Source organism: Cygnus olor, chromosome 1 (genome assembly GCF_009769625.2).
Source record: "Cygnus olor isolate bCygOlo1 chromosome 1, bCygOlo1.pri.v2, whole genome shotgun sequence".
Lineage (NCBI taxonomy): Eukaryota > Metazoa > Chordata > Aves > Anseriformes > Anatidae > Cygnus > Cygnus olor.
The window spans coordinates 58,872,248-58,893,109 of NC_049169.1; the positions used below are offsets into that span (position 1 = coordinate 58,872,248).

The following is a 20,862-nucleotide window of genomic DNA, read 5'->3' on the forward strand; positions in this document are numbered from 1 at the left end:
AAAAATTCTTGTCCCAAATAGGGGCCAGCAAGCTGCATGGCACAAAGGCACGGAAGGGGGCAGAGAACAAGTGAAGAGCGCAGCAATTGCAGCAGAAGGGGTGGTGGGAAACTGGGGAACCACAACTAGGAAAGAAAAAAGCAACCAGACAAGCCATAATGTAACCAAGTCACTTGGGAAGTACCTTTTATGGAAGAGTAGTACTCAGGATTACACTGCTCATCAGTAAGCCCTCTTATTTCTCCCCAAGACAAACACACTCGCTCTCTTCTCTGTATTATCCCCTCGGAAAAAGCAGACGTACACTTCACTGTTTACAACGCATTTGATAGGACAACCACTTTATTACAAAGAACAAACAATGCTTTGAAATAAGACTGATCAACTTTAATTGTACAAAATGTCAGTTTCCTTGTAGAGGTCATTAAGTAACAGGCTGTAAGACTAAGTTCACGTCAAATTCGCTATCCTGAAATATCAGATAACAACAGTAATACTTATATCTTCAGAATTTATGGCATGATCATGTGCTCTACTCCAAACTACATTCAAAAGATATTGCTATAATTACTTTGAAAACACAAAGTGTAGGTTATTGTTCACTTTATTTCCACTTTCACAAGAACATTCTTAAGGTGAAGTTGTAGCAGCGTCTGCCTTAACCGGCACAACTGTCCTGCACCCACGGTCACGTCACAACTTCCTTAGCAAGTTCAGTAAACCTAGACATTTCTACAACATGGATACTGTCGCCTGATAGATTTCAGCTTGTTACATGTCATTTAGTGACTTAAAGAGTGAGTGGATAACATGGATTCTCAAGGAGTTGATATCAACAGTCTTCCAAATGAATTTTAAATCAAACAATCAGTATTTGTCTGATATCTAGTTGATAGGCAAACAGGTGAGATTTAGACATGTTCTAAATACAGTTCTAAAACGGACCACAAAGTGTATTTTACAGCATGTACCACAATTTCATTTTAAAGTAAAACCGTAAGGAATTGAAGATTTGCATATGATCACTATTCAACATCACCCAACTTGGACAAAGAAGAGAAAATGACATCTTATGTCAAGTCAGCTGAAGAAAGCACACTTACAAGGAAATTATACTTTCATTGAAAACGCCACAGTTTTACCCTTTGGTAGTTGTGACATACCCACTGGAAAAGAAATTGTGCAAACCATGTGAAACCAAGTGCAAAAAAACTTCACCCAGACATACCCAACAGATTTTATTCTTAAATAACAACTCTACAATCACAGCTATCAACCAACAAAATCAAAGCCACAAGTGTTTTCTCTAAAGGCTTCTTTCACAGTACTAATAAGAAAAACCAAGTTATATTTTTCTAGTTAACAGCTCGTGTACAGTATTATTTTTAGTTATCAGACAGTATTGGTAGTGAGATCATACCTGATGAAATGGACCATTAAAACACAAGTATTTTAAAGCCAGTTAACTTCAGGAAAAATTCCTATACATTCATACTATAAACACTGTTTAAAGTGAATCTGGGATATCCGTCATTGTCATAATCACAAGATTTTTCTCTGGAGTAAAACCGTGTGTGTTACTCCTGTGCCACAATTAACACTATTATAGCAATTTATGGTCCCCAGCACTTTTTATATGCTATTATAGCATGTGATGCGTTGCAATAATTAAGGCTGTATCAGCACTTCTGTTACAACCCTGACTTTCAGGGTAGCTAAAACTTGGCTATAAAATCTGCTCTGGGATACTTGAGCTGTTAAATCTCTAACATCTTAGTGATACTTCTCCCACCAAACCAGGCACATCAATTCATTTAGTTTATTTATTTACAAATGCTGTTAAGACAAATTTAACTGGCAGAGGCAAGTAATTCTACCTTGATGTATATTGTATTTTGGCATTCAGGGTAAAATTAAAGTGCAAAGTATAAACTTCATTGCACGGTAAAGTAATTTAGATTTTATTTTAAAATAAATCTTAGGTGCCTCAATCTATTCACCTAGTGACCTTGTCCAACTCAGCCATTTTCCTCTACACTTTGGTAAACATAGGTTTCTCTATAGATACATAAATAGCATTTAAAATGTTTACCCTTACTTCACTACTGTGAACAAATTTTTCATCTAGCATAGGAATGGATCAACCTATTCCTAGAAGTAATGCTTGTTGAATTTATCAGCTAGCTAGTTAATGTAAAATGATGCATAGTAAAAGGGAGATACTGAACTTGATTGGTAGAATATACTGGTAAAGCAAACAAGCACTTAAGAAGATTAACTGGAATAAATATGTCAAAAGTTGCCATACGATATGTGCAAAATTGCTTACCATGTATTCTAAACTTTGGTTAAAGTTTTCAGATTGAAGTTTTACAGAAACATTATGGAAGCAACACAAGTGATTACAAACACAGGAATGAGGTAAGTTATTATTAGTGCAAAAAGCAAGCATATGCTAAAAGCAAAGCATATGGTTTAAAAAAAAAAAAGAGAATGAATCTCATGGAAGTTTTAATACAAGACCAGAAAGGTCTCTTGTAAACATTGGTATTTACAAGTTTAAGATTTGTACAACTACAAAAGGATAATTCTAAATATTAGTAGTGCATTTACAATGAATTTATGTTTTTTTTTTTTTTGTAATAAGACAAATGACTAAGTATCTTTTTCCTTTTAAATTTTCAGGGGATATCTTTCAGGATTAAGATATTTGTTACAAATAGTAGAAAAATCATTTCTTTACAAAAAAAGTATATATTAAAATATTTATACATTTTAAGTTACTATAATAATAACTGGAAATTTTTTGCCTTGTACTCAGACACCACAATGAAGAATGTGGTATAAGAAACTGAAATCAAACAATTTGCTCATTTACCAAATCTTTATGAGTTATTTATGCAAAATCTCTAGCAATCATGGGGACTCTACCTCAAATAGTACTGCATATGCCAATTTTTTTTATTTGAAACTCTGTGTGTATATATATATATATATATATATATTTAATATTTTAACTATCGCTACCAAAAAGCTACTGGATAGAGTATGGTCCTCCACCCCACCATCTTCAGTATAGCTTCCATATGGTACTCATACCTGAGCAAGGCTCTGTAACGCTGATGTCTCAAACGTAAAAAAGGTTATATATTTTTAAGATAAAAACAATGCAAAAATAAAATATTTGTAGCATTTACAAATAGTACAAGAGTTACATTAAACACTACATTCGAAACTTGAAATTTATTATCTTGATTCTACTTTGAGCTTGATGTTTTCATATCTGCAAAAAGAAGGAGACATTGTGAAACATTTCATAATTTCACAGGCGTACATGATCAAATGCTATCAAACAACCACTGTTTCGTAGTTCTGGGATACATAGTTCTGGGATCAGGGTTAAAACAGCACTAGAGTACTAAACAGTAGGAAGACAACTTCTTCGTTGTTGCTACCCATCCCAGAAAACTACACTCAAAACAACCAGAAGTGTATTGAACAGTTCACTTTCAACTGCGCCCTGTGGATCCCAGCGCAGGGACTAGCAGGACAGTCAAGCCCATCCAACAGCCCGTTACTCCCCGGAGGGTGGGAATTTCAAGTTGATCCATTCCCATCCCCAACTAATCACAAATTTGAGTGTAGGGATGAGATGACAAAACCTATTCCTAGTAGCTCTAATACAGACTTTAAAGAGTACATTAAATCACAAAAATGCACCTTATGTCACTTTATGAAAAATTATTCTGATAAGGAAGGGGTAAAGATTAGGGAAAAAAAGACTACATTCCTGCATATAACTGGATTACTTACTAATAAAATGGAAAACTTTTAAGCTGAAGCGAAGTACAGGGAAATCAGAAGCTTACTGGCATTTTATTATTTGAGGGACTAAGTGAGACTCAATAACCAACACTCAGTACCTGCTTGTCTTTGCTTGTGAACACATATCATCTCTTAATGTTAAGCTAAAAGTTAACATCCACGTTTTCCTAAAACTTCTACAAAGAACAAAATGACACTACACTGCTGAGAAAAGCGAACTGCTGAGACATGTGCTGCTGAGAAAAGTGTTGGTTGTAGAGGCACAATCAGCTATTTTCTCTGCCACAGCCCACTTAAATGCTGTGTCTGACACTGACTTTACCTTGAAGCCATCGAACTTGTGTGGCCGGTCCGTATCCTCTCTCATTCTTTGCAGAAATCCTGAACACTATAGCAGGTCGTGAAGTGTAATCAACATGAGCATTTGAAAGCTGGGCAGCTGTCACTATACAAGATGTCTTAAGCCCACAGTATATTCTCATAAATACAAGCTGATTTGGATTTTCCTGTAATTGTGTGGAACGAATTGCTAAGTAGGCAGAATATTCCAAAATATTTCCAGAAGGTGAAGCTGGAGGCTCCCAAGACAGATGAATACAGTCTACGCTCTGAAGAAAAAGAGAAAATATGATACTATTCAGCTAACCATTAGACACTCAACTATATATAATACAAATAGTTATAAATACATAAAAACCTAAGGTGCATCTTAAACTTCTAACCTATTCTGTTACTCTTTATTCTAAAATTAACCTTTTGTTTCTTTCTCCTGGTACTAATGCAGAATGAACACAGATGCCAAAGGACATTTTAGAAAATAAGAATGCTTATTTTCTGATCCATTCTTTCAAAAAAGAAAGATACTACACTTCTAAATACAGGTTTACTTGTATGTGTGGATGTACCAAATTTTCACTAGTAAAAAAGACAGTATGTTGGGCAAAGTGAAACACTAAACAATAAAACACATCTACCATTAAAACAAGTCACAAACCCCAGAAAAAGAAAGACAAAAATCCCTAAGTATTTTTAAGGTGGAATTTGTTGGGCTACGGGTTTGTAAAAGCTATCTACTTGAAAGTTAGCAGTTTTAAGAGATGAAAATGCATGTTAGCTTATCAATTCATTACTCAGAATTGCCCTCTGATTTTACCAACATCACTGTTGTTTTATGCAAAAAGACTAAAACCTAATCATCCTTTGGAGATAAAGTGTCTTAAATTTTGTTTTAAACATAGTAAACCCCTATAAAATTAAGAATGCAGGAAAAGAAAACAATGGGAAAATTATCAGACAATTAAGATGTATCTTGCAATGTGATCATTAAGTTTTAAAATATTTCTAGTGAGCTTCCTAAAGAATATTATGTTGAGCAGAAGTCACCAACTAAACATTTGGCACTATTCAACATTTCATTTTTCACTTAAAAAAAAAAAAAAGCCAACTAGCCAAAAACAAGAGTTCCAGGATTAAGCTTGAACAGAATTGTATGCATCAGAACAAGAACTATTTACGTTTCTCACCTTGGTGATTTTGACTGTTGAAGGAGCTCCAGGAAAACCCGGAATGCAAGTCTTGAATTCACTGACTTTACTGAAAGGCCCAACACCACAGCCATTAATTGCAGCGACTCTGAACCTGTACACTGTGCCTGGAAAAAGATCCTGTTTCTTAAGTAATCTGTAGTCTGGTACATCTGCACTTTCCAGCTGAAAATAAAGCAGTGTTTTTGTTACTTTAAAAAGTATTCTAAACACAATTAGCCTAAAAAAAAAAAAAAGACATGAAGTGGGTAGCAATAAACGGAGATTGTTAAGTTTAATTGAAACCCAAACCTGATCTAATGCTTTTGTATTTAAATCAGAAAGTTTCTGACTGAGGCACTAGCCTGCCTCAAAACAACTGGTCCAAGAACAACTCCCTCCCCCCAAACAACAAAAAACATGAAAACCCCAGACACTTAAATTGAACTGCATCTCTTGTTTAGCTTTACTTCGGAAAGTAAAAGCAAAGCAGCATTTCTAACTGTATACTTATTACTTAATTACTATAGTCCACTGTCCTCAAAAATATTTTTCTTTGAAAATTACTTATTCCTATACTTAAGAGTTGCAATTTATGAATAGGTACCTAAGTATTTTTGAAGAAACGCAATCAGTAAGTTAGTAACAAGTAAGTTTCTGAAACATCATGTGCTAGTGTATTTCCTCGCTTAACACATACCTTGATACATCTTTGAAGCTTCCTATTGAACTATTTTCCTTGTGAATAATGTGTAACAAATCTTAAACAACATAAACACCGTAAAATATACTACATATACTTTTTAAAACTGGTATGTGGAATATTTATAATGAAGTGTTTTCAAAAAAAGCGTTCTGTTCTGTTGTGTTTTAAGAAAACCTGTTGGGGTAAGACAGCACATTGAATACCTTCATCTACTCTAACACAAATACCAACACAACAGCTCTTGTCTAACCCATGGTTAAGACTGAAACCTGTCCTCCATGAAACACCCTCTTACTAAAAACATCTAAGTTCTAATGACGTTTAAAAACCACCACTATCAACAAGAAAGCCCAAGTGCCTGAAGCTTGTTCTACTCTTTGTGAAGTTTTTTCTCTTTTTTTTTAAATACAATCAGTCCTACAAATACATTCGTGAAAGAAGACTGAGGGGTTTGGAGTGCTCAGGTTGCCTATTAATACATACATGTGCAGCAGAGGTTAAAATCCATCCACGAGTTTTATTTTCTCTTACATGTACTACCTGCAAGTAAGATACCTAAGCTGCCTACTAACAGGTAAAGTGCTACAAGTAAGGCAGACATCTGTTCTGGTAGAAGGAAAGCACAGCTAAGTAAATACTGTAGTATTTACTTACTGTACGTAAGACATTTGCTGACAGACAGGTTGCATACAAGGAAGCAAATGCTGATTTCTGAGTTTTGAAATCAACTCATGCATCTTTTTAAGAGAAGCATCCTCCTGGCTGTAGGTATTTCTGCCCATTTAAGTGACATACAGTCATCAGTTTTGTTTCTAGTCCACTTGGACATCATTAACCTACACTTTCACTGTCAAGACTACAAAGGCTTTGCAAATTACATGTGCATAGTGCGTTCACATACAGACTTACATATTTAACAACATTATCTTATAGAAAACTAATGCAAAAGCCACTACTGTTCCACATCTAGTCTTTTTAAATATTCTAGACTGTTACTAGTATCTTTAAAATGTATCCTTGAGACAGAGAGGAAACTGAAATATTTTAGTACTGTAGGGAAATAATATATTTAAAAGTTCTTTATTTTTAAGAGTTTTTACTGGTTTGAAAGTTCATTAAGTTGAATATTCCTTCCTAAGGCTACAAATAGAAATACGGAAAGAATTAGCAATGGCACAATAAGATGTTCCATATAATTAGACAAAAACAACAGGACAAAATGCATCTGGTTTAGGAAACAGTAAAAAAAAAAAAAAAAACACCAAATATGTCAGGAACTTTGATCTCAAAACTCCTACAAGCACCAGTTTGTATCAGAAAGTTCCACACTTTGTTGTCAAACATATGAACATTGGATTCCAAAACACCTATGTGCAAGGTATGTCAGAGAAAAATTAGCAGCTACCTTGTTAGAGTTGCTCAGTGTTTCCTCTGGCAGCAAGTAGAATTGGCTCACCACAGCACTGTTGTTCTTAAAAATTCCAACATCATACCACTGCCGGTCTCTTGTTTTCACCAGTGCCATCTGTCTTTGTGGAGTTTTCTAGTATTTGAAGAACATGTTATGTAGACCATCCATACACTTTAATGTAATATAAAAAAAACATTTCAAGACTCTAGTGTATGCAGGAGAATCCCCTTTCATACCAGTAAATTACTTCCTTATACTTTAAACGAATATGCATCTGCTATTGAAATACTGTTCAAAACCAACCAGTTCTAAGAATTTAGACTCAGTCCATCATTTAGAAAATAGGAAAGCTGTAGATGGGACGTCATCTCTGACATTCTAGTTTAAACAGGAAGGGGAAGAAGTTTACAGCTGTAGAACTAGGCGTGTGTAGCAGCCAGTAGTTGTGAGTTAATTTTGCTCAGAGGCCAAGAAGAACACTGCAATGTGGTTGTACATCAGCAGCTCTACCTGGGATTCTGCTGTATCTCAGCCCCAAATATACTCCCTTGAAAGCAGCTACTAAATTCACTTGCATCTGAGATCAGGGCCTCCACTGTGGCATGGGGCAATGGTTGTGGAGGGCATGAGAACTATTCCTGACTGGCCCAGAAAGACAAGCTGTCTTTCTTGCTTGTTTCCAGGCACCAAGGAGAACACTTGCAGTGCTGCCCAGCGCAGACAGATGACGCCCCTGCTAGTATGGAAGAGGGGCAGGAGTGGCAGCTGCTATGGGCAAAAGCACCCCAACCCTTTAGTAGCAGCTGCTTCTTCCCATCCTTAGCTCCACTCTTTTGGTGGCACCTTGGTTTTGTGTATTAAGTTGTAAGCAGGTGAAATAGGAGGCATTTACTTTTTTTCAGGCAGTATTTACAGCTTGCATAGCCAGTCCCCATCTCCTCTAGGGAAAAACATCAAGATGTCAGTTCAGTTATGTTTCAAACCTACAAATCAGCAGCTAACACTATATCTGATCTAATACGTTTTAAATTCAGTTGTGCAGACAGAAAAATATTTTACATTTGCACATTATGCAGCAGAAAGACCACTCCACTGTGCCAGTCAATAAAAATGATCTAACAGCTGAAACAAAAACTTGGATCTCCTCCCGAATACACAACTGCTACTTAGATTCAAATCTAACCCGCACAATGAAATTAATTCACAACAGAGAATATTTACCCCTGTATTATTCACTTCAAGCCCTAAATATACCTTGCTTCTCTTTCAAAGAGATACAATTAAAGAAAAACAGAAGAGCCCTTACAACTAACCAACAGAGCAACAGAACTTAATTATACTTAAGCAGACTTACAGAGGAGTGTGAATCATTTGTCTGTCCAGTATTGACCCTCGTTGAAGGCATGATATAAGCAGTTTCAGCAGCTAGAAACAAAAAATTACACCTAAGTTTTTCTTACAAATTAAGCTTTATAACACAAAGTCCACAGAATATAAAAGCTGACCTCAATAGCCATTTACAAGTGTTTGCTGCAAAAGTATGTCTCAAAGTTCTTTTGCATGCAGTTTTATTTGTAACATGAACAACTAATTTTGGTTTGCTTTATATTCACAGAACAATTATAAGAGCCTCACACTGCAGACAACTACAGATAATACAGACAAGACTCAGAAAATCTTAAAATATGACAGAATTATGAAATCAGTATGAAATATTTGTGAACAAGTAATAAATATCAGATTGAGGCACATACTGATGACACAGTATGAATCGCCTAAGCATGAAATCTTAACACACTACTTCAGAAATAAATACAGTTTGAATTCTGAATAAGAGCAATTAATCTTTAAACTAACCTAACAAATGGGAAAAGAACATTTACTAAATTTAAAATTGAATCTTAAACAAAAAAAAAAGAAACCAAAGCACATGAAAAACTCAAGGGAATATTAGTATTCTATACTTGTGTTTGTTTTTAAAAAACAATACTGTTCAGTAAAAATTACACTACTTGTATTCAGTAAGAAAATACTTTAGCTAACACTCAAAACAATAGCAAGCACAGCCTGTTGATTTTCATGAAAAACAGAATTGGAAAAGTGTTTATGTTTAGTTTTTGTATTGGTGCTTATTTTGGATACTTCAAGCACACTGTGAAGAGGTCACCACCTTTGGCTAGTGGTGAGCTAGCCACAGTCACATAAGCTGGCCGTATTTGTTACAGGGGTCAATTGTTTAAAATCAAAACCATGTAAGGTTATTATCTGTAGACTTTTGCTGATGAAACAAGCAGACAATCACTGAATGAAAGCAAATATCCTACAGGCAACAAAACTGGCTGCCACTGCTGTTTAAAAAACAGGCTTCTGCATGAACGAAGATTTAAAGGATTTTTCACTTACAGGAAACAAAGTTGTTTGCAAGAATATAAAAGGAATATCCTGATTTTAAAAGATGTGTAAAACATAGCAGAGATCATTCAGGCTGCCCAAGGTCCTCCACGGCCCAAAGCCCTATCTCAATCCCAGGTACTAGCCAAGATGGGAATCCCACCACACTACAGGAACTCTGATGGCCTTAGATATATATGGCTCAAAATACAGTATGTGAAACACATTTCAAACCTTCAGATTTTGAATTGAATGTTGTTAGTGAAGTTTCATCTTTAACAACTGCCCCATTTGTACTTGATGATTCAGTTTTAACAGCCTGCTGGGTTACCATAGTTTGTGTGCTGGAGACAGTACTGGATACAGAAGCATCAGGCATTACAGTTCTTTTGTCCAAGTCATGTAATTCACCTACATTTGCTGAACTCTGAGGACCTTAGAAAAAGAAAATATTAACCAGAATTCAATACTGATGACACCTAACAAATCTCAACTTGATCTAACGGCTTTAGTTTCACATAAAAACAGACGTTAGCTCAGGCTTAGACTAAAATAGATCAGATTATATGCATTTCTAACACTTTATGTACCTAGCTTAATAAGAACTGGTCTGTATAGTCATAACCAAATACATGTTAACAGTTGTATTCAAATAGCAATTTCACTTGTGCTAGATGTATTCTGTATCTATTTAATCCTTTCTTAACCAATTTTGGGAAAAAAAGTATTGACACAAATGAATATCACAGCTTTATAACAAGCAATTTCATATTAACATCAGTGGAAGTCTATTTCTTGCTCAGCACTAAGATCCCGAACTTCCACACAATAATTAAAACACACTGCAAAGGAAATGAAAAAATGTAACACCACAGAAATTACGTAAAAGTCAAATATAAACAGATCAGCTGCTTGGGCCTGGGTTCACCCCACTGAACTTTCAATGAAGTGCCTACATCAGTGACTAGTCAGTTTCTTTTTCCTCTGTAGCCAGAGAAAAACATGCTCCTCTCTACGTTGTCTACAATTTTAAATAGGCTAGTAACTTTTCATTATTAACAGGCAGAGAAGTACTACCAAAAAGAGCCTTGAGTTACTATAACCTTACCTAGTACAATAGATCTGGTACTGTCCATCTGGTCTTTGATGTTAAGAAGGGCTATTTATGTTTAAACAGACACATTTGCCATCATAATATTGAATATATTAAGAATTTTCTCTTGTGATACTTAATACAACTTAGGATGTCCTTTTTCCATGTAATGTCTAAAATTATGTATAGTAGTAACTAGCATAAGGATTTTTTTAAATGCATCTAAAATAATTTTAAATTGCAAGACAGAAATAATCTTATTCTGTGTTTGAGATGACTTTTCAATTCTCACTTTTTAATTAATTTTTATTCTATAGATATCTTACTTGAAGTACAAACAGGCAAAAGAGAAGGGGCATTTGATTCTTTGAATCCTGTTGCATCTGCATGGTTTTTCATAGTCTCCTGTGTAATCTTGTTCTCAGGTGCTGCAACCTTTTCTTTTCCTTCTATTTTTAATAATGAGTTGGATGAAAGGGAAACTTGGACCTAAATATTAACAAATAAGTTGTTTTGGTTAACTGTGAAGTTCATAAATTTCAGTTGCAAACATGGCATGAAAATGCTTGCTCAAGAACAACAAAAATCCTCCTACCAATCCCCCAGCACTTTAAAATACAACAAGCAATCAACCTCACAATCCACATTATTCTAGCCACCATAAAACAAAGACTGAAACTAAGTTAACTTAGAAGTGTCCCTGTCCCACGCTACATTTTATCTGAGTGAGCTCACATTCTTATCACACAGAAGCTCATTAATGCATACATTTAGCCTATTGGGGTGGGGGGACAGGGGTTGGGATGGGCAGGGGGACAAAAATCACAATTAAAGAGGCTTTCAACCACTGCTTTCCTGGCACATACCTAAGATATTTCTACTGTTAGTAAAATTCACGGTACTTCTACGTGTGTTTTCTGCAAGAACACATTATGAATTCCATACAGATCTAAGGGCTTACACAATTAAGAAAAGGTCTACATTATTAAAAATGGGTTCCTTTAGCCAGAGTTCTTCCTCTGTTCCTTTGTTATTGGCAAAACAGTGGAACATGTACAACTACACAGCCAGAATACATAATAATTGGGTTTATACTGTAGTAGAAACCTATTGCTAAGCAGAGCAGCATGAAAACCTGAACTAAGAAGGAACATGCATTATCCTTTTTGCTTCCCACATGAATTTCACCAACATTTTGAGGGTGAAAAGTATTTCTCCTGTTATCAGGCTCCCAGTTAGTATTCTGGAAGCCAACACAGTTGCAGTTTGCTCTCTGTATTACCAGGAAGAGGACTTTAAAGACTGTGTCAATCATGAAAATAAGAAGGATGTAAAAAAGCATTTACAACCACTTCAGCAGGTGTCTTTGTTGTTGTTTGACTTGGGAATTTTCTAAGGTCTAAAAAGTAGGCAGGGACTTTAAAAACTGAGAAAGTGTTTTGGCAGTTCTCTTGCTTCCCACACTACTTTGCCACTTAAGCATTTTTCAATTTACACTTACGTTATTAGGAATGACATTATTTGCTTGGCTGGGATGATCCACCTTCATTTCTGGACAAGGGACACTAGTCAATGATTGTGGAGTTTGATGTACAGAAGAGCCACCTTTCAGGTAAACAAAAGCAAATCGCAATCAGTTACATACAACTTAGTATTAATGGGTGGAATCTATTCCAGTAAGCACGAGGGAGACATGAGGTTGCCTGAAGAATGACTTGGTTGAAATGAAACTGCATGGCCAAACAGTCAGTTAAAATCCCTTCCTCAATTCATGCCCAGTACTACACAAATATCTCCAGCATTCAGATAGCCAGAGCTGACAAGAGACAGGTTAAGCTGAATTTTCCATAATTACGGTGTACATGTTTTGGAAATATCCAAAGAAAGAGGGTATATCTCTCTGAGTCATCTTATTTAAAACAAACAAACAAACAACTCAATTATTTACTCAAATCTCTACCTTTGCACAAGCATTAGTGTAATGTGATCTGACTACTACCTTGTGAACTCAGCATGGATGTCTCAGGAGCCCCAGAGCCAGGTATTCCAGCCGCTGATGGCACTGGTGAATCAGCATGTAATTGAAGAAGATATCCTTCAACAGTAGGTACTTCATCCCATTTCACTTGAAAAGAGTTGGTTGTAGCTCTAATCAGCTGTACCTGTGATGGCGCTGGAGGTTTCTCTACAAGAAACCAATAGAATACAGGTGCCGTATTTGAAACTGCCCCTTTTAAAACCTGAAGAAATATCTACATAAAGCAAGCAAAATCAATAGCTCCCTTTTCAGTGATGTATAATATGTACCAAATTCAACAAGAAACATTGTCAAGTGTGCCAGGTCGAGCACAGAATTATAAATTCGCATTCTAAAGTGTTTAAAAACATTGATTTTTTGATGCCTTTCTTAGTGTTTTAATGGCTCTTCTGCTGCTGGTATGTCTTTGTGTTGTATATACATCATCATAGGCATTACAGAACAAGAGATCCTTTTCCTTTCCTAAAAGGCTATGTGCAGCTCTTTGGCTCCTAAAGCTTTACATACTCCTGGAAGGAATTCACGGGAGACTGAACTTCCTTTTTGTCTGCTCTCTCTAGCTAAAGTGAACCTTCCCTCAAACTTCTGCACAGGCTGAAGCCCAGGCACGATTCAATGCCGACGACCTGCTCTCCTCACTTGTCCTGATGCCTGACTAGGTTGCACTCTCAAGCACATCCCTCCCCTGCCACTCCTTTACTTATTCTAACCTTATTCTGAGGGGAGGGAAAAAAAGGCAAAAAGGAAAAAAAAAAAAAAAGAAAAATTCTCCACTGCCCTAAATGTTTCACATTCTCCAATAACCATTCTTACACTTCTGCTTGAGCAGGCAACAACTCCCTCCCGAAAGTGCTATTCTAGTTTCCTCACTCCTGATACCATCTCCGTGTCCTGCTAACAAACAAATATCCATCATGTCAGCTACTAATGAGTGATTAACACCCCCAAAATCCCCTAAGCCCCAGAACAATTTGGTCCTTTCTCTGATTCAACAGTATCTTTTTTCAGTCCAGGAGATGAGGAAGCAGCAGCAGCAGCAATGATCCCAAGAGAAGGAGGGGGTTGGTTAAAAAAAAAAAAAAAAAAAAAAGGTAAGTAGCAACAGAAGAGATCACTCTAAGAGGAGAGGCCAGGAACTTTGAGTTTAGGTAAAACAGCCTTTAGCACCTTGTATCTACCAACTATGGCATGCAATAGAGAATTTAGCCACAAAGTTCTTTCAGGGGCTTTAAACATGCCTTTCTATTTTCTTCCGTTTGAATTACAGCTGTAGTCTTCAAACAATCAACAGTGAAGCGTGGCTTATTTGAATAAGCTTTAAAATTTAAAACACCTTTGTGCTTGCTACAGCTTCAGAGCTTCCGAGCACTGATGATGCCAACTTCCAATATATTAATAAAATATGGAACATAGTACAAGTCTCTCATTTATTTCTGACTCACCAGTATCAAGGTACCAAAGATCTTTGCAGCAAACTTGATTGTTCCAAGCTTTTCTGTAACCATCTCTACCACTCCAGATATACAGACGAGTGCCAACCGCTACCGCACAGTGTCCTGCTCTTGGCCCTGGTAACAAGTTACCTTTGTCTTCCTGGCAATCTGAGATCAGACCTATCCATTCTGTGGTATCTAGTAAATAAAACTCAAAAACTTTAGTTTTTCGATGGATTTCAAAGCATGCAATACAGATGTTAGTACACTTAACTGCTCAGAGAAAATGAAAATAAATCACATCTGTTTTTATAATGACTGCATTGGATTTTTCAATATTACAAATAGAAGGTCACTTTCCAATTCATTTGTAAGATACGTTCAGTTGATTCAGGATCAATTTTCTGACCTCTGGTGCCCATCTCAGACGAACAGAAGATCAGAAATTGAAGATTAAGGGACAGTTCTATCACAGTTTAGAAAAAAAACTCATTTCAGGATCTTTCTTGTGTCCTACTATAAATGAAGAAGTGCTATCTATTTTACCTAGTATTAAAAGTTGTATGAACAAAGATTTGCATCAGCAAACATGCTGAATGATCAAAGAAAAAAGCATTTCTTAAGAAAGATGAAAAAAAAAAGAAGGTATCTTCTGTATTCAACTATGTTTACAACTATCTTAAAAACTATCGCAGGGTCTTTAGAATATTTATTCTACTCTGTTAAGAAAGTATTAATTCAAAATGCCCACTCCAAGACAGACAGAAACACTAACCCAAATTAAGATAAGAAAATGAACCGGTACATTTCCATTCACCATCATGAGCAGAAATTTCACCTCCTGCTGACTGTGGAACCCATCCACCAAAAACATACATTCTGAAATATAGGAAAAGAGGGAAGAGGGAAGAAGAAAAGAAAAGTGAATTAACATTTCCAGACCTGCTGCATGTGCTCTCTCAAACTAGGACAAAACAGAAATTTCCAGCGCTTTACAGTTCTTCTTTACATCAGATTTTATTTGTGTCTCGCTGTGGACATCTACCTTCTGAAAATTTTGAGTAAGTTAACTGATTAAAAATAAATAAAATCTCAAACAACTCCCCAGAAACAGAAATTAGTACTGTGTTCCTTTTACAAACCACCAACCTGCTAATACTCTCCAGAAGTCATGTGTTTACATGGAATTTCTACAGCCCTTTACTGTAGACATCTCAATAAATCATTCTAAAGTTAGAAGACAGGTATCTAAGTCAGATATCAAAACCCAAAAACATAATGCAGGCTACAACCTAATAACATTTTATATATAAAAAATGCTAAGCTCTTGGCTCAGGAAACAGTTTCTCACTTCTTTCCCACCCCCTGCCTCTTTCTCCTCACCCTGGCTTGTAAACAGATAAAATGTACTGAAATCCATTTTGTCAGTGCTACCTGCCAGAACAAGTCACGCTGGCAAGAAGCAAAGAACTGAAGAACAGACTACAGAAAAACTGGTCCACAAAAATACAGAACAGCTTTGCCTAGAACTAAACTCTACTCTTTGGGTCAGTTTATTTGTGTACTCTATTTCCCTGTCGCAGATTCAGAGGCACCGAAGTTGGTTCCTGACAGAGCCAGCTCAGATCCAGCTGATGCTGCCCCTGAATGCACAAAGATGCATCAAGGAGCTTGGAAAACTACTTGTGGGTTGGGCAAATCATCCTGCTGCATGGAAACTCTGACAGTTTGAGAACTCTAAATTAAAACCAGTTCTTTTTAATTTCCACTGAGGTAGGGTAATAGAAGTAGAAAAGTACTCTACGGGGCTGATGGTTTATACTGAGCAGTAGTGGATAAGCATCATCGTTCTCCTACTACGTGTACCTTTCTATAGTTGAGCTTTTAACAACAGACATACTTGTTTCCTATTACATTGGCCGTATGGAGACTGCGAGGAAGTGGAACTGTCCCTTTAGTTTCTGGTCTCGACCAGGTCATGGTTTCTAAAAGAAAAAGAAGAAAAATCTTTAATCAACTTATTACTGTGAATTTCTCAACCTGGATTTTAGGAGGGAATGTACCTCTAACATTCAACAAAACAAAATTTCATCTTTTTAAGGTGGCCACTTTAAAAAAGAAAGCGCAGTAACAGGCACTTAAAGCTTCTTTTAAAATTCATAAAAAATTAGAACTTTCTATCAGTTTTCCAAAAGGATATATTAAGCTCATTTTTTTATGATTATTCAACTCTGTTATCACAGTGACATTCTTTAATGCAGCCTGAGAAAACAAACAATCTCACAGCATAACCCAAATCCGTGGGGATGAGGATAATAAATGCAAACAATGCTGTATCCATCTCATTCCAAAAATTACAGAAGATTAACACCATAGTTTAAGTCCCAATAACATCTACACTACAGCATGCCATTAATCCTCACGTACTTTAATTATTCCTCGTTGCCAGTGAAGCCCCTGAACTGACTTCTACTGGCAGATGAACTCACCTATGTCAAGTTCCCAGAGATCGTTAAGCCGACAGCCACACATCCCTCCGAAAATATACATCTTTGGACTTCCCAAATCTTTTCTGCAGTATACAATGGCGGTGTGAGATTCTCGGGGAGATGGCAAGATACCTTTTGTCACAGGAATACTCCAGCCAACAACTCCAGAACCATGCTGCAGCTCCAATTCATAGAAATCATTTAAATATCTAGGGTATGATTGACACAGTATGAAAAATATGTTTAAAAACACGACTTAAGTGAGTTTTAAATGCTGACTGCTTACAAGCATTACACCTTCCGCCTTGGAAGAGCAGAGAATTTTAAAATCCCAAAACATTCGATGGCATTGTGGACAGTATCAAAACTAAATGAATTTAAAACAAAAAAAATGAACTATTATAACTTTTTGCCTCGAAAGTATGGTGTGCCTTCCTTAATCATACTTCATACACCACAGTTTGTGAAAGAAACATTCAAAACTGGTAAACAACATTCTTAGCAGAAATTACCACATATGGATAAAGCTGGAATAGAGCGTGAAGTTGTAAGAAATGCACTATGACATGGGACGTTAAAGAATTTCTGCAACTCTAAGGTAACAAAGGTGAAAAGGAGCTGGTTCTTTACTGGTGTGTTCAGGCTGGCCAAAAGACAATTAGTCATGTGTTGATGAATCTATTGGAATGTTATTTTTAGATAACTTGAATCTTGGCATTCACACTGAATACCTCATTTAATGAGCTTCAGATTGCCAGTTTGTACCTCAGGGGATGTAAGCACTAAACTGCAGGTGAGCATGGTATAAAATTTCATCATTATAGTTCTGTTTGCTGATAATAAAGGCAACTGCAACTGTTACTTTAAAAAAATTCCAGATTGTTTTCCAGGGCATTGTAGAAGAAACTTCCATTGTGAATTCCCTGATGACTCATGAGACTTTGCTTCTTTAAGTAAACCTCACAAGCACATGTTCTTAAAAACATCCCCCAAAATATTAAGGAAAAAAACAAACCCTATTTAGTTTTCCCTCCAAAGGTGTCACAGCTTTCAGTCTGTGTTCCATAAAATGGGATTAGCGGAAGAAATATTTAAGCTTTTTAGCATGCAATGCCATCCATCCCACAACCAACCCAAATGCGGGTAGTCAGCAAGCAAGACAGCCTCCCTAAAACATTCCTCTTCAAAATTGCTGCATCCAATTATTTATTTTTAAAGACACTGGATTCAAACCAAAACAGCATACCTGGGAACATTATTATTTGAATCCTCACTCTCATTTGCCAGGCCACCAAATAAATAGCACTTGTTACCATATAAAGAAAAGCTGTGGCCAAGTCGAGGACAAGGTGGTGATCCAGTGGAAGGAGCTTGAGGTTTTACTTTTTTCCAGAGCCATCGGCTTGCCTTAAAGACAAGAAATACATGCTGAGAAACATCTTCATTTATATTTATTCATACTCAATGAATTCAGATAATATTAACACTCCTTGCATATTATGTGAATGATTTTTTAAAGAGTGCTGAGCTTTTCTTAGGGCATACATTAACAGGGATACATAAAAGCTAACCTTCATAAAACATTAAATATTTTATACTTTGATTAGGTGGAAGTCTTTTTTTCAAAGTTATTTATATTTGCTCCATCTTCAGAGTCTATTTAAAGAGTTTATTTTCCCTTGAGCAAAGCAAAGCTCATCTAACTGCACTCTGCAGTTGGTAATATAAAATGTTTTATTCCTAAATAAATAAAGTAGTCCTCAGAACTGGAACGTTTTCATACATTGCCTACCTGTAATTCATATAAATCATTACTGTATCTTCCATATTCAACCATTCCTCCAAAAACTAATATTCTGGTACCATCACAAACAAATCCATGTGCTGCACAACCTGGAGGAATATCTCCCCTTACAGCAGGAAGGAACCATTGATTTGTAGCTACAATTAAAAAAAAAAGAAAAAAGAAACACAGAAAAAAACACTGAGAAGGAAAGTGTATTTTTAAAAACTTCTACTTTCTAAAGAACTACCTTTTAACTGCCAGATGACTGTGAACGGGCTGTTTAACACTAAGTTTTTAAAATAAGAAATCAGTTTAATCCGATTTAAAACACTAAAACAAACAAACACACACACACACCTCTATCAAACCAATGTTATTCAATATATAAACGAGCACGAGGTCACGGTAAGTCAGTTACCAAAGGCTGTACAGCAATTTAATAGATTTGCTGAAAAAAAGTGGCACTCGGAGAGTGTTAGTCCTAGAAACAGAATTATTATAGCAGCAGCAGCAGCATGGCAGCGTGCCTGGACTTAATAGCCCTATTGAAAAACTAATTACACTATTTTGGGATGTTAATATCTACAGAGTACTGCACCCTGCACCGATACATGGGAAAGGAGAAGCAAGAACAGCAATTGAGACTGTCTGGTACCATAGCATATTGTCATTCAAAGTGTTTTGGAACTAAGCAGTTACAAGCGATAGCCTTCTCCTTTTCCTAAGCTTTCTTCATGAGTAAGAAGAGGAAATGTGTGAAATTAAAAGCTTCCAGAGAACACTGCTGTAGGGGATTAAGAGGTCCTCAGTGTGTCATCACGCTCAGAGCAGGAATAACGGGTGCCATCCCACACTCGGACACCCCAGGTCACAGCCCTGCATCTGAGCCCTGAGAAAAGAGGTCGGTTTGAGCCAAACACACGTCTGGGGGCTGGAATGGCTGAGTCACGGTCGGTCCTTTTTGTCACTTCTGCAAAGGGGCAAACACCTTTGGAATCTGGGCAGGAAAATAAATAAAGTGACATTAAGACTCACTTAAAAGACATCTGCCACAACCGTTGCTCTAAGACAGCAACGTGACTGCTTTATCTAAAAGCTTTATCTAGGTTACTTGTCATAACAGTGAGGTTAAGAGATTGCAGCCTTCCGAAACATGACATCTTTAAGCTCCCACAGAATAATCCGCTTGGAAGAACTCTAACACTACGCATTTTCCTCGTAATGAACTACGTCCAGAACATTTCCACCCTCATGAATTTCGTCTCAAAAAAATAAATAAATAAATAAAAATCCATTCAGCAAAAAATATCATCATCTTTTTGGAGTGTGTGGTTGTACTTCTGAATGATTTTTAGAAGTTGGCGAGTTAAAAGGATGGTTGACGTGCTCGTAACTTTCATGCTTGCAGTGTATTTCACACGAAGCCACAAGCAGTGACGAGAAGCGCAGCTCAGCCACCTCACTCTTCCATCTCAGGCCGAAAACTGAAATCTCACGGAAGTTTTCCAGCCTTCCATCGTGTACAGTTCGGGCACCTCATCCTTCACCCAGGACAGCAGCCGTTGGCAGCTTCCCGCTTGAAAAGGCTGCCGGTGCCAGCCACCGCGCTCATCTCTGCGAGCTGCCACCAGAGGGGGACCTGGGCTCGGCGGGGGAGCGCCCACCGTGGGAGCCCCCAGGCTCCAGGACTCAGCAAACAGGGAGGGGATGAGGAGCACAGGGCGATCCCGGCGGCAGCCGTGCTCTCCGGGGGGCGAGGAGGAGGAGGAGGAGGAGGAAGGAGGAGGCCCCTAGGGACATGGCGGCAGCGCCGCCGCCCTCTCCCCGCCGCCCCCCGCTCCCTACCGCCCCGCCCCGCGCCGCGCACCCGTGTTGTAGACGTGCAGCTCGTCGGCGATGCCCTCGTTGCCGCCGCCGAAGATGATGACCAGCTCGCGGATGGCGACGGCGCGGTGCCCGTGGCGGGAGCGCGGCACCGGCCCCGTGAAGGAAGACACCCGCCTCCAGCTCAGCCCAGCGGCGGCCGCCGCCATCTTACCGCCGCTCCCACAATGCACCGCGCCGGCGGGCCGGGCCGCAGGGGAGGGGGTGATGGCGGCGGGGCCGGAGGGGGGGGAGAGGGGGGGACGTGATGGGGCGCCGGGTGGGCCTGGGTGCGGCCCCCGGT

The 20,862-nt window shown here is 37.7% G+C and overlaps 1 protein-coding gene across 2 annotated transcripts; it reads right to left on the minus strand.

Moving 5' to 3' along the window:
* Positions 1-324: 324 nt before the first annotated feature.
* HCFC2 (host cell factor C2) lies at positions 325-20,756 on the minus strand. 2 transcript variants are annotated; one of them, XM_040560391.1, is made up of 16 exons: positions 20,563-20,756; positions 18,702-18,850; positions 18,156-18,316; positions 16,910-17,118; positions 16,321-16,405; positions 15,196-15,299; positions 14,430-14,618; positions 12,949-13,134; positions 12,451-12,554; positions 11,276-11,438; positions 10,091-10,291; positions 8,820-8,890; positions 7,460-7,597; positions 5,349-5,534; positions 4,148-4,433; positions 325-3,283 (listed from the first exon to the last, which is right to left on the minus strand). In XM_040560391.1, exons 1-16 carry the CDS (start codon positions 20,726-20,728, stop codon positions 3,258-3,260), a joined length of 2,424 nt encoding a protein of 807 aa, XP_040416325.1. In that variant the 5' UTR covers positions 20,729-20,756; the 3' UTR covers positions 325-3,257. The 2 variants fall into 2 exon arrangements, with proteins under 2 accessions (XP_040416325.1, XP_040416316.1); XM_040560382.1 differs by having other exon boundaries at positions 325-4,433; positions 20,563-20,753.
* Between the last annotated feature and the right edge of the window lie 106 nt (positions 20,757-20,862).

Coding starts and splice junctions, on each gene's coding strand:
- HCFC2 (XM_040560382.1), bottom strand. CDS start 20,728: ATGGCGGCGGCCGCCGCTGGGCTGAGCTGGAGGCGGGTGTCTTCCTTC. Junction 8,891..10,090: donor ATTCAATTCAAAATCTGAAG/GTTTGAAATGTG, acceptor TTTTGTTTCTAG/CTGCTGAAACTGCTTATATC. Junction 7,598..8,819: donor CAAATGATTCACACTCCTCT/GTAAGTCTGCTT, acceptor TTCAAATACTAG/AAAACTCCACAAAGACAGAT.